The sequence below is a fragment of the Sabethes cyaneus genome, chromosome 3 (assembly GCF_943734655.1).
Source record: "Sabethes cyaneus chromosome 3, idSabCyanKW18_F2, whole genome shotgun sequence".
Taxonomy (NCBI): domain Eukaryota; kingdom Metazoa; phylum Arthropoda; class Insecta; order Diptera; family Culicidae; genus Sabethes; species Sabethes cyaneus.
The window spans coordinates 131415364-131430352 of NC_071355.1; the positions used below are offsets into that span (position 1 = coordinate 131415364).

At 40.4% G+C, this 14989-nt stretch overlaps 1 protein-coding gene across 1 annotated transcript in view; it reads right to left on the reverse strand.

The window, feature by feature from the left end:
• LOC128741230 (conserved oligomeric Golgi complex subunit 7) overlaps nt 1–11024 on the reverse strand; it is a 177011-nt gene extending 165987 nt beyond the window's left edge. Inside the window, exon 1 of the mRNA XM_053836877.1 lies at nt 10924–11024. Within this exon, the coding sequence (XP_053692852.1) occupies nt 10924–10926 (3 nt within the window). The 5' untranslated portion in view covers nt 10927–11024. The remainder of the gene's footprint in view (nt 1–10923) is intronic.
• Between the last annotated feature and the right edge of the window lie 3965 nt (nt 11025–14989).

A 14989-nucleotide genomic window follows, 5' to 3' on the forward strand; every position in this document is an offset into this window, starting at 1 on the left:
GAATAACAGCAATATAAGAGCATCCGTAACGGTGCGCTAGTATTTTAGTTGCTCTGGTGACTTTGAACAGCGCTGCTATATTTTTAGTCACTCGTTTTCGTACCGGTCGTTGCTATCGCGGCTGTTATTTTAGTTGTCATATTCCGTACCGGTAAAAACCATACAGCTGTTTTGGAACCAATTTGTAAACCAATGAAAATCAATCATAAATTTAAATAATTGACTATTTAGACATAATGAGGCGGACACAAGTAACAGGTATGGAAGCGGCGGAAATGGTACGTACGCGAGGGAACGAACTGAAAGACGACCGAATCGATCGGTCGGAAGGACGATTACTTCTCGAACAATCCTACATACAGTGCCGAGTAATTCCGCGACCTCTTTCGGACTCATGCATTATTCATGCGCATTGTGAAGGACGTAGAGAAGCTGCCAACCAAGCTGCCAACGCTTATTTCGTTTAGCGGCTGAACTCAAACAGAAGGTTACTGAAAAAAGGATGAATGCCCGAGCTCCCAGAGATGTCGGGATCGTTGAATTGCGGCTACTGGGAATGAAAAAATTGTCACCTTACTTATGTGTTTGTGTCCGCCGGTCCGGTAGAATAAAAGGATGAAAGAATCTCCACTCTCGACCGACCCTCTACACTGTCCTTGCGCAATCCAGTAAGGTGCTTCTCTGCAGATTTCGTTCACTCCTTTCTTCATGGTGTGTCCGATCCGTTTCCCCATACTTCCCCGAATTTTTGTGGCTATCGGCCGTTAAATGTTTTATTGTAGGTAACGACTAATAAACAACTACAGGTTTTGTGTTGTCTCCGCTGAGACGCATCACGTTTCGCAGGCATACAGCCAGTAGTACGAATTTATTGTTTGGGTTAAAAATTCGGGTTTTCAAATGTAGAGCGATTTGTACAACAAACGGATATCACCATTGGCGGTAGCGGTTTCTCGTTGTTCGGCTAGAGAGTTAGTCCAGGCTCTGCTCACCTACAATCTCGGTTAACATCTCTTTCTAGTTCGGTGTATCGTTGATGGATAGCTATCTTAGCTGATCAGGTTCACGCTCGCTCTTCCTCTACGTTTCGTCCGAAATCCACTACCTTCGAACGCTGCGCACTTTACCAAGGATTTCGTCACTGGTGCCTGGTGGTGATGAGGGCGTTCTTGTGGCCGTGATGTGTTTCATTTCTATGATAGCCCTCTCTTCCAGATGGGGGAGGGGACTCGAGCCACCATAGAAACATTTCTTGCCTTCAAACACCTCAACATGCCACATTTGGTTTTATTTGATTGATTAGTTCTCAAGTTATGCAGAAATTTATGTACGAGATTCATTTGTACGAGAGCCCTCCCCCCTTCCAGAAGAGAGAGGGGTCACGAACCATAATAGAAAAAAATCTGGCTCCAAAAATTTCCACATGCTAAATCTAGTTCCATTTGCTTGATCAGTTCCCAAGTTATGCAGAAATGTCTGTTTCATTTGCATGAGAAGCCCCCCCTCCCCCGCTTCCACTGGGTGGGTTCTCAAGCCATCATAAGAACTTTTCCCGATCACAAATGCATGCAAATTTTCACGTCGATCCGTTCAGTAGTTTCTGAGTCTGTAAGGTTCATACAGATTGCTATCCGAAAGCAATACTTGCATTAACAACAACAACAATATACCCCGAACCGCAGTTTTTAATAATCATTTGATCCACAATTTTCAATAATAATCCGCATTTGATAATTCTTTGGGTGGGATAGCAGCCTTCTCCAGCGCTGTTATCGGGTTGCTAAATTTGTGCACGCGCTGCTTCCCGAAAGCCCGGTTACTATTTTAGCAGCGCGTTTAGCAGCGACCGGTACGGTACAGAGTGATGACAGAGAGCTGCTAAATTGGGTTTAGCAGCGCACCGTTACGGATGCTCTAAGCAGAACGCTCGCTACCAATCGCAGAGCAGATTTCATATGCTTTCGTGTGCATTCGTAAGCGTTCGGGTGTTTTCGTCGAAAAAAGTGACTCGCCACCGCCAGGTTCACTAGTATCTGCAGAAAGTAGCAAGTACGTGTTTGGATTTTGACTTCCACTTCTGTTCTGTGACAGTAGTGTATGAAGCGCTGTTATTGTTGATTTTCCATGCTGGTATGCAAACTGATTTTTATTTAGAGGGATTAGTTCTAAGTATTTTGATTTAATATAGTCGTCAATTAGTTTCTCCATCAATTTTAGCATAATTGACGAGAGGTCTGAAAGATTTTGGGTTTTTCTTATCCTTTTTGTTCGCCTTAGGAATAAAAGCAACTCGAATTTGCCGCCAACTTTTTGGAATATAATTTAGGCGCAAACTACCTCTAAACATTTCAGTTAGACAAGCAGTAAGACTTCCATTGCTTTTCTGAATCATTACTGGACGAATTTCATCATTTCCTGGGGTTTTGTATGGCTCAAACGAATCTATTGCCCATTCCTCCATCGCCCATCGCCTCCAACTTGGTTCATTAAAACAGTGAGCAGATGCGCTACGGAAACCGCTCGTGAGGTTCAGATCTTCGTTCGTTTCTTGTTGGTGATTGAATTAGCCAAAATTCCGTCCGGAAGGCACATAATTATCATGACATTCGAGTTGCTAGTAAATGTTTCAAGAGAAATGCGAATATCATCCTTCAATCAGCCTTGGTGGCCGTCAACATCAAGTAATAATCTATACCTATAAAGAAGGATTTCTGTCTGTCTGTCTGTCTGTCTGTCTGTCCGTATGTTCCTTATAGAATCGAAAACTACTGAACCAATCGGCATGAAAATATGCATATAGAGGTTTTTTGGGGCCAGGAAAGGTTTTAGTGATGGTTAGAAACCCCTCCCCCCACTAAGAGGGGGGGCTCCCATACAAATGAAACACAAATTTCTGCATAACTCGACAACTAATCAAGCAAATAGAACAAAATTTGGCATGTGGGTGTTTTCGGTGACAAGAATTTATTCTATGGTAAATTGAGACCCGTCCCCTCTTTATAAGGGAAATTATAACTCCTCTCCTCTTTAAAAGGGGGGGCTTCCATACAAATTTCCTCATAACTCGAGAACTAATCAAGCAAATGGAACCAAATTTGACATGTGAAGGTTTTCGAGGGCAAGAATATTTTCTATAGTAAATTAGGACCCCTCCCCACTTTAAGAGGGGGGGCTCCTGTACCAAAGAAACACAATTTTCCTCATAACTCGAGAAGTAATTAAGCAAATGGAACCAAATTTGGCATGTGGGTGTTTTTGGAGACAAAATTTTTTTCTATGATGAATTGGGACCCCTCCCCGTTTTAGGAGGGGGGGATCCTATACACATGAAAAACAAATTTCCTCATAACTGAAGAACTAATCAAGCAAATGGAACAAAATTTGGCACGTGGGTGTTTTTGGAGACAAAATTTTTTTCTATGATGAATTGGGACCCCTCCCCAGTTTAGGAAGGGGGGCTCCTATACAAATGAAATGCAAATTTCCTCATAACTCGAGAATTAATCAAGCAAATGGAACCAAATTTGGCATGTGAAAGTTTTCTAGGGCATGAATATTTTCTATGGTGAATTAGGACCCCTCCCAACCTTAAGAGGGGAGGCTCCTATACAAACGAAATACAAATTTCCTCATAACTCGAGAACTAATCAAACAAATGGAACCAAATTTGGCACGTGGGTGTTTTTGGAGACAAATTTTTTTTCTATGATGAATTGGGACCCCTACCCACTTTAGGAGGGGGGGCTCCTATACAAATGAAATTCAAATTTCCTCATAACTCGAGAACTAATCAAGCAAATAGAACCAAATTTGGCATGTGGAGGTTTCTGGAGGCAAAAATATTTTCTATGGTGAATTAGGACCCCCCCCAACTTTAAGAGGGGGTGCTTCTACACAAATGAAATACAAATTTCCTCATAATTCGAGAACTAATCAAGCAAATGGAACCATATTTGGCATGTGGGTGTTTTTGGAGGCAACCATTTTTTCTATGATGAATTAGGACCCCTTACATTTTTAAGAGGGGGGGCTCTCATACAAACGAAATACAAATTTCCTCATAACTCTAGAACTAATCAAGCAAATGGAACCAAATTTATCATTTGGGTGTTTTTGTAGGCAAGAATATTTTCTATGGTATATTTTCTATGGATTTCCCCATTTTAAGAGGGGGGGGGGGGGCTCCTATACAAATGAAAAACAAATTTCCTCATAACTCGAGAACTAATCAAGCAAATGGAACCAAATTTGACATGTAAGTGGTTTTGGACGCAAGATTTTTTTCTATGGTGAATTGAGACCCCTCTCTTCTTTAGAAAGCGAGTTATGGCCCATCTCCCTTTTAAGAGGGTGGGCTTCCATACAAATGAAATGCAAATTCCTCTTATCTCGAGAACTAATCAATCAAATGGAACCAAATTTGGCATATGGGAGTTTTAGATGGCAGAATTTTTTTCTATGGTGAATTACGACCCCTTCCCCTTTTAAGAGGGGAGCTCCCATACAAATGAAATTCAAATTTCCTTATAACTTGAGAACTAATCAAGCAAATGGAACCAAATTTGGCATTTGGGAGATTTTGGAGTCTTGAATTCATTTTACGATAGTTAGAGACCTCTCACCTCTATGGGATATGGACTCTCATACAAATAAAACAGAAATTTTTGCGAAACTCAAAAACTAATCGAACTCGGGAAATTCGAGACTCTTCCATAAAACATTAGTCAATACAAGACCACAAAAACTATCTATAGTAACACTAGATCATTCAGGACGAGACGGTCGCGAGTGTTGCCGGCGACCCGCCGTCGGAAGCGCCGTCCACTGGGGGGCTTGCAAAACTCGAGATTGTGGCAAAGATCATCCGAGATTCATGATTATGTACAACACAGGTTAATTTGTGGCAATACGAAGTTTGTCGGGTCAGCTAGTCTATACCTATAAAGAAGGATTTCTGTCTGTCTGTCTGTCTGTATGTTCCTTATAGAATCGAAAACTACTGAACCAATCGGCATGAAAATATGCATGTAGAGTTTTTTTGGGGCCAGGAAAGGTTTTAGTGATGGTTAGAGGCCCCTCCTCGCACTAAGAGGGGGGGCTCCCATACAAATGAAACACAAATTTCTGCATAACTCGACAACTAATCAAGCAAATACAACAAAATTTGGCATGTGGGTGTTTTCGGTGACAAGAATTTATTCTATGGTAAATTGAGACCCCTCCCCTCTTTATAAGGGGAATTATAACTCCTCTCCTCCTTAAAAGGGGGGGCTTCCATACAAATTTCCTCATAACTCGAGAACTAATCAAGCAAATGGAACCAAATTTGGCATGTGAATTTTCTATAGTAAATTAGGACCCCTCCCCACTTTAAGAGGGGGGGCTCCTGTACCAAAGAAACACAATTTTCGTCATAACTCGAGAACTAATCAAGCAAATGGAACCAAATTTGACAAGTGGGTGTTTTGGGAGACAAAAATTTTTTCTATGATGAACTGGGACCCCTCCTCACTTTAGGAGGGGGGCTCCTATACAAATGAAATACAAATTTCCTCATAACTCGAGAGCTAATCAAGCAAATGAAACCAAATTTGGCATGTGAAAGTTTTCGAGGGCAAAAACATTTTCTATGGTGAATTAGGACCCCTCCCAACTTTAAGAGGGGGCTCCTATACAAATGAAATGCAAAATTTCCTCATAACTCGAGAATTAATCAAGTAAATGGAACCAAATTTGGCATGTGAAAGTTTTCTAGAGCATGAATATTTTCTATGGTGAATTAGAACCCCTCTCCACTTTAAGAGGGGGTGCTCCTATACAAACGAAATACAAATTTCCTCATAACTCGAGAACTAATTAAGCAAATGGAACCAAATTTGACACGTGGGTGTTTTTATAGACAAAAATTTTTTCTATGATGAACTGGGACCGCTCCTCACTTTAGGAGGGGGGGGGGGCTCCTGTACAAATGAAATGCAAATTTCCTCATAACTCGAGAGCTAATCAAGCAAATGAAACCAAATTTGGCATGTGAAAGTTTTCGAGGGCAAGAATATTTTCTATGGTGAATCCCAACTTTAAGAGGGGGGCTCCTATACAAACGAAATACAAATTTCCTCATAACTCGAGAACTAATCAAGCAAATGGAACCAAATTTGGCACGTTGGTGTTTTTGGAGACAAAATTTTTTTCTATAATGAATTAAGACCCCTACCCACTTTAGGAGGGGGGGGGGCTCCTATACAAATGAAATTCAAATTTCCTTATAACTCGAGAACTAATCAAGCAAATAGAACCAAATTTGGCATGTGCAGGTTTCTGGAGGCAGAAATATTTTCTATGGTGAATTAGGACCCCTCCCAACTTTAAGAGGGGGTGCTTCTACACAAATAAAATACAAATTTCCTCATAATTCGAGAACTAATCAAGCAAATGGAACCATATTTGGCATGTGGGTGTTTTTGGATGCAACCATTTTTTCTATGATGAATTAGGACCCCTTACCTTTTTAAGAGGGGGGGCTCTCATACAAACGAAACACAAATTTCCTCATAACTCTAGAACTAATCAAGCAAATGGAACCAAATTTATCATGTGGGTGTTTTTGTTTTTGTAGGCAAGAATATTTTCTATGGTATATTTTCTATGGATTTTCCCACTTTAAGAGGGGGTGGGCTCCTATACAAATGAAAAACAAATTTCCTCATAACTCGAGAACTAATCAACCAAATGGAATCAAATTTGACATGTAAGTGGTTTTGGACGCAAGATTTTTTTCTATGGTGAATTGAGACCCCTCTCTTCTTTAGAAAGCGAGTTATGGCCCATCTCCCCTTTAAGAGGGTGAGCTTCCATACAAATGAAATGCAAATTTCCTCTTATCTCGAGAACTAATCAATCAAATGGAACCAAATTTGGAATGTGGGAGTTTCAGATGGCAGAATTTTTTTTTATGGTGAGTTACGACCCCTTCTCCTTTTAAGAGGGGAGCTCCCATACAAATGAAATTCAAATTTCCTTATAACTTGAGAACTAATCAAGCAAATGGAACCAAATTTGGCATGTGGGAGATTTTGGAGTCTTGAATTCATTTTACGATAGTTAGAGACCTCTCACCCCTGTGGTAGGGGGATATGGACTCTCATACAAATAAAACAGAAATTTTTGCGAAACTCAAAAACTAATCGAACTCGAGAAAATCGAGACTCTTCCATAAAACATTAGTCAATACAAGACCACAAAAACTATCTATAGTAACACTAGATCATTCAGGACGAGACGGTCGCGAGTGTTGCCAGTGACCCGCCGTCGGAAGCGCCGCCCACTGGGGGGCTTGCAAAATTCGAGATTGTTACAAAGATCATCCGAGATTCATGATTTATGTACAACACAGGTTAATTTGTGGCAATACGAAGTTTGTCGGGTCAGCTAGTTCAAGATAAAATTGAATTTTCTTTCATCTGCAAATATCTCTTAGATGTATCAGCAACAGCGCAAAAATTGTTTTAGGGAATTTTGCAGTGTTATAGCTTAGTAGTTTGAAGGAAACGCCACAAAAGTAGCTTATATTTAGCGTTTTAGGTACAATAAACTAAACATTTTTACAAGAAAGTTAATTTGCAATAATAAATACGAATTGCAGATTACGAAACAAATTTTATTTAACCTACATTTCATTTGTTGGTGGCCCTTAAAAGGGCCACTGGTTACAAATAACATCAAAGCCAAAGCAAGTTCAGCGGATATCGGATGTCTTTCCCTTTTGGCATGAATGACAACCAGAGGGGTGGTGTGCCGTGTGGGTTTAAAACTACATACGTTGTCCATGTCCCACCCATTAGTTTTGGTATTGCCAAAACTGCTTTCAAGAGGAAACATATTAAGGTTCTTTGCTTTTTTTTTCAATTTGCCCGGTCAACTTAACCGTCAATTGTGTATGACACTTGATCAGTTCTTAATGTGAACGCATTCATACCAACGGGGTTCAGATTAAAAATGTTCAGATTAAGGAAGGTCATTCCAGCGGGGGTACACGGTACTATTTATTAATCATGATTACCAATGATTACTTAAGATTATCATTGATTACTCTACTGATTACCATTGATTACCTAATTAATTCGTAAATGATTACAAAAGTAATCTCTGATTACTACGCACTTTTAAGCCTTACTGGATACCCCTTGGCCACCATGTTAGCGCACCCCATCGACATCTCTATATCGAGCTGCAGTGAACGTCAGCGACAGCATGTCCGGGACTCAAAATTTGACAGCGGGCCCAAATCAGACTGCTGGCAGTTGAGTGAAACGCAGTGCTGATATGCTATCTCATTTTCGCACACACGAGATGTTGGCTGCGAAAACATGGTTGCATGCCGATGGGGTGTGTTAGCGTTAGCGTAAACGAGAAATCTAGAGTGACTGTATACAGAGTGGCGACAAGTCATCCCAAATGTATGCAATGCGGCTTTTCCAAGGTTTTTCTTTCTCTTTCCTGCATACGCGTTGGATAGGTCGTCTGCTCGATTGGAATGACACTGACAGATAATTATCATTCCAATTTTGACATTGTCGCCACTCTGTATATAGTCACTCTAGAGAAATCATATATTCGCCACTCTTCACACAAGTTAGCTCTTCAGCTGTCAGTGGGGCCCACTAGAGTGACTATATACAGAGTGGCGACAATGTCAAAATTGGAATGATAATTATCTGTCAGTGTCATTCCAATCGAGCAGACGACCTATCCAACGCGTATGCAGGAAAGAGAAAGAAAAACCTTGGAAAAACCGCATTGCATACATTTGGGATGACTTGTCGCCACTCTGTATATAGTCACTCTAGGGCCCACGACTCCTGCCCGCTTATGAAAAAGTCGGATGCCTAGCAGAAATCGAACAGAACCAGTCTTCATTTTTCGCTCGATTCTCTTTCTAGGGTTGCCAAGTCTGAAAATTACAAAAACCGGCCAGTCGGTCCTGCTGCCTTTAAAAAAAAGCCGGGGGGGGATGTGGCAGCGTATTAGAGGATTTGCCTGGAGTAACCAGCACAGAGAGAAAGTGGAAGTCGATTGACAGTTGTAAATGGGATGCAGGGATCAGAGATGCCATATTTTCTGAAAAAATGTCTGGAACTGCTCGAAAACCGAAAAAATCGAGCAGTTTTCCGGCTACTCGAATTTTCTGGTTTAAAAATAATCTGCGAAAATCTGCACACTTTTTTAGGAAGTCTGTGAAAGTTTAAAGAGCTTCGAACAAAAATCTGCACCAAAATCTCTGCAAATTCCAGATTTTTGGAACGGTCTTGCAGATCATTATAAATTTGCAGATATTTGCAGTTTTTCTGACTTTTATTGTTTTGGTGCAGATTTTTGTTCGAAGCTCTTTAAACTTTCACAGACTTCCTAAAAAAGTGTGCAGATTTTCGCAGATTATTTTTAAACCAGAAAATTCGAGTAGCCGGAAAACTGCTCGATTTTTTCGGTTTTCGAGCAGTTGCAGACATTTTTTTAGAAAATATGGCATCTCTGATGGGATGAGCAGTCAGTTTTGGAGATAGCGAACGGCAAGACATCACAGTCGCAACCACAACGAACAATGAATGGATTATTGAAGATAGCTAGTTTTAGAGTGACAACTACTTGCTTCTGGCGCTAGTGGACAATTTAATGTATATTACAGCCAGAAGCAAGGCATTGTCACTACAAAACTGGCTATCTCGAGTGATCCACTGCTCAGAATTGCTAATAAATTTATCCGAAAATTTGACAAATCAGGTACAAAGTACAAATCCGGCTTCCCATGTCGGAAAACCGGCCTTTTTGCCGGATTGACCGGTCACCGGCTTTGCAAGTAAAAAAACGGTCGTGCCGGTCGAAAACCGGCCACTTGGCAACCCTAGATAAAGATGCCAGTTAGCTGGTAGTCCCGAATATTCGCTACTACGAAGTTATTCGCTATAAAGCATTGCACGCAGATGTCAGTGCGTTTTTTTCGTTCCAGGTTTGACAGTGTTGTGGGGTTTGATTTGATTACTTATTCGCAAGACCCAGAAGCAAAAAACTGCAAAAATTACAAAAATATATGTTGTAAAGAACTGCTATCATTTTCCTGCTTCGGAAAAGTCGGGCATTTCCGGTTTACGCAAACAAGTTGAACGAATTACAAGTGATAAACCCACTAGCAATAAAATTAGGTTACAAAGGGAATCAAAACAAAACCCACAAAAACGTCAAACCAGAGTTGAGGTTAGGCACCGTGCAAAGGTTTATGTAAGCACAAATCGATCTCTTGTACTCTCATGGAACTGGGAACTGCCATCAGGGTTGCCACATGCACAGATTATTCTGTGTTTAACAGATATTTGAAACAAACCGCCTGTACAGAATCTGTATGCATAGAATACAGATTTTCGCCAAATTACACAGATTATACAGATTTTTGAGCTGTTACATGAGAGTGAAAGAGATGGAAATAGTCAGCAAAATGACTCTCTATCTCTTTCACTCTCATTGTTTTGCATTGGACAGATTTTTGCACAGATATTTTTCCTCGCCGTACAGATTGTCAAATTTTTCCAACAAAAAACACAGAATTATATGTGGCATCCCTGACTGCCATATGGAAAGTTTGTGAAGATTAAATCTTAAATTTTGGAGCAAAGTTTTGTATATCCTTTTCACTCTTTAATAAACCTGTGCACAGCTTCACAAATACTAAATAGAACAAAGTTGGGAAGATGGCAGCACCGTTTCGCGCACATAGCGAATAATTCTTGTTTGGTTTTTCGTGCGTAGGGAATATTTTTGCTTTTGTTTTGACAATTCGGCATGAAATTTCGTTGAAGTGAACTGGGCTTAAAAATCTCTTTTAGTTACGCAGTTGCGAATTAATTAGATCCAAGCATTCCAATTCATACTCACCATTTTTATCCGAAAACTGTTTCTTTTTTATTGCTTGCTCCTTCACAAAGGTTGCCACTTTCTCAGACCCTATTCGCGTTGACGGCTTTTGCAGTTTCGTTTCGTCAGTCGTAACTATTATAAACACTTTATTGACATCTGTATATCGAGCTGCAGTAAGTAACCCCATAAAAAGTTTGACAGATGGCATTTTACGCGTCTACCGACAAAATAGGGTGCCTAAGACATCAACCTACTAATCAACCTACATCGTTGGGTTTCGTAGGTAGGTTCATTTCGTCACCCGACTTATTGGCGAATTTAATCTGTTTTCGTAGGGTATCAATTAAATCGGTCAAAGAGTCGCTTTAGTTTGCAAGGATTAGTTTGTCAATTAAGTGCATCGATCAATCATCAAACGGGGTCGGTTTTCGTCGCCCGACCCGCCACCCAATTTATTGGTGAATTTAATCTGTTTTCATAGGGTATCGATTAAATCGGTGAAAGAGTCGGTTTAGATTGCAAGGATTAGTTTGTCAATTAAGTGCACCGATCAATCATCAAACGGGATCGGTTTTCGTCACCCAACCCGTAACCCGATTTATTGGCGAATTTAATCTGTTATCGTAGGGTCTCTATTAAATCGGTCGAAAAATCGATTGAGCCTGTATAGAAATACCTGTATATACCTGTTGACAAATCTGAGTATCGAGAAAATGGCGCTACGGGATGATGTTTGTGGAGTTTGCATCAATAGTTGGTAATTTTACAATGTTCGAGTGTAATTATTTAGTCAACAATTTTAACAAAGTGTTTTCGTAGGTACGAGCGGTTTGAATTGTGCTTTATTTGCAGTTGACAGTGACGGTGCCATCGGAGGCCATTGCATAGCAAAGGATAAAACACAGATTGCAAACTTATCAAGGAAGCAGCTGCCGAACCTGGGTCTAACCCAGGTTTAGCTGCTCTGATTCCGGCAGGGCAGTATTACCGATACAACGATCACTGGCACTTTCTTGCCCAGCGGGTAATTTTCCTAGCAAATTTTCCTGCGCTTACAGTCTACTCAGAAAAGGAGGTTCTTGTGAGCAGAGATGCAGCGGAAATTTTGGGAAGTATGTTTCGGATGTGCAATAAATTCTAGAATTATATATAACATAGTTCATTGATTTCAGTGAAAACCAATCAAGTCGATGGCTTTCATTTGGATATTGAAAATTATTCTGTGGGCGTTCTTCATATGGCGCCCGAACTGGTAAAAGTTTTGTTGCTACTGAAGCGGCCGAGGAGCCATAAGGTATTACAATTACAAATTTTAACAGTGAAGCAATAATAAAGATCTGAGTTTCAGGATAAAGAAAAATCTACCTGCTAAAGCCATTACACGAGGAGATACGGCTTGAACGGAATCGCAGTGGCAAGAAAGCAGGGACTGAGAGAGCAGAGACTTCTGTAATGATTTTTTAAATAAAAGATAAAAGAACAACGAGAGTGTGATTTCCGATCGACTAGTTCTGAACGAAATGGGTTTATTAATCGGGATATAAAATTGATCAACACAGACGAAATAGGTGGATTAATAGGTGCATAATATTGTGTATCCATCAGCACTAAATTGGACTTCCGAAAAAACGACAAACGATTTTTCTTCCTTACCGCACATTAAACCTAATGTCGGAAGTAGTGCGCTGTATAGCAAATGAGACGCGCTATACAGCGCACTACTTCCTAATACACTAGGATTAATGTACGGTATGAAAGAAAAATCGTTTGCCGTTTTTTCGGAAGTCCAATTTAGTGCTGGATGCACAATATTATGCACCTATTAATCCGCCTATTTCGTCTGTGTTAATCAATTTTATATCTCGATTAATCAACCTATTTCGTTTAATTCCGTAGGTTGCAAAATTTTTTGGATCGATTAATCCGCCTATCAAGTTTGATTTACTTATTTCGTCATCCGATTCCTCCTCCGATTTGGTAGGGAACTCAATTGCATACACCTATTATTCCACCTACTTCGTCGGGTTGCGTAGGTTGCATAACATTCTGCCTCAATCCATCCGCCTATTTAGTTTGATTTACTTACTTCGTCATCCGATTCCTCCTCCGATTTGATAGATTTTAGTATGGAGCCCAATTGAATACATCTATTAATCCACCTATTTCGTCTAGTTCCGTAGGTTGCATAACTTTCTGCCTCGATTCATGCGGCTATTTAGTTTGATTTACTTATTTCGTCATCCAATTCCTCCCCCGATTTGGTCGGTATTAGTAGGGAGCCCAATTGCATGCACCAATCAATCCACGTATTTCGTCTGTATCGATAAATTTTATCTTCCGATTAACCAGCCGATTTCGTGTGGTTCTGTAGGTCGGCTCTAATTCATCACCCTACTAAACAACCAACTTAGTCGGTTCTAGTCGGTCGATTTTGTATACCTGAGAATCGGTATATTCCCCTGTAAAACTCCCATAAGCGTAGGCTGCTAAATGTTGCAAAAATCGGCCGATCCGTAGGAAGCAAAATAGGGCGATTCACCCTACGCGAACCTACTAAATAGGGGGAAAAGTAGGAGGGATTTTTTATGGGGAAGTGACAGGTTTAGTGACAGGAGGGTTGTTGATATTATATTTAGAGTGACTATATACAGAGTGGCGCCAAGTCATCCCAAATGTATAAGGTTTTGCACGGGCGAGCATAACCTCACTTCTTTGACGTCTATCAGTGGTTTGTTTACATGGACTTAGAACGTGGGTTAACATGTTGAAAGTAAATATTGCTTAAGGCCTTAACGGTAAGTTAGAAAAGCACAAAAACTACAATTCCCAGTAGTTTGGAGGGCGACACTGCTGGATAATATGCTTTTAAAACGTTTAAGTTCAATTTATGCATATCGCGTTCGCCTAACAAATAGTAAACAAACCACGAGTGGATGTCAAATGGGTGAATTGCGTTCATTCCGGTTCATTCGTGACGTCACCTTGCAAAACCTTATAATATAATATAATATAATATAAGGTTTTGCAAGGTGACGTCACGAATGAACCGGAATGAACGCAATTCACCCATTTGACATCCACTCGTGGTTTGTTTACTATTTGTTAGGCGAACGCGATATGCATAAATTGAACTTAAACGTTTTAAAAGCATATTATCCAGCAGTGTCGCCCTCCAAACTACTGGGAATTGTAGTTTTTGTGCTTTTCTAACTTACCGTTAAGGCCTTAAGCAATATTTACTTTCAACATGTTAACCCACGTTCTAAGTCCATGTAAACAAACCACTGATAGACGTCAAAGAAGTGAGGTTATGCTCGCCCGTGCAAAAAACCTTATGCAATGCGGTTTATCCTAGGTAGAGTGACTATATACAGAGTGGCGACAATGTCAAAATTGGAATGATAATTACCCGATAAAAAATCCCCCCTACTTTTCCCCCGATTTAGTATAGGTTCGCGTCGGCTGAATCGCCCGATTTTGGACCCGACGAATTGGCCGATTGTTGCAACGACGCTTATGGGAGTTTAACAGGGCGATCTACCGATTCGTCGGTATGTTTAATCGATCGACAAAAACCGACTAAATTGGCTGTTTAGTCGGGTGACGAAATAAAGGTGTCTGATGGAACCAAACGAAATAGGTTGATTAATCGGGAGATAAAATTTGTCAATATACCGACGAAATAGGTGGATTAATTGGTGTATGTAGTTAACTTGCCTACCAAAGCCGATCAAATCGGTGGAGGAATCAGATGACGAAAAACGTAAATCATACGAAATAGGTGGATTAATCGATGGAGAAAATTTTGTAACCTACGGAACCATACGAAATAGGTCGATTATTCGGGACATAAAATTTATCAATACAGACAAAATAGGTGGATCAATTTGAGCATTATATTGAAGTCTATAGAACCAAACCTAATTCTAATAAAAATGCTCCTAATAATGCCCTGAAAGTGGCCCTCTTCAACAACTCCTCCTGCCTCAGGAACAGAGATGCCCACTGCGCGGTATCGCTCGACCAGTTTAAAAGCGACTTTCGACTTCTGAGAATTGGCGACCAGCGGCCCAAGACCGAGTTG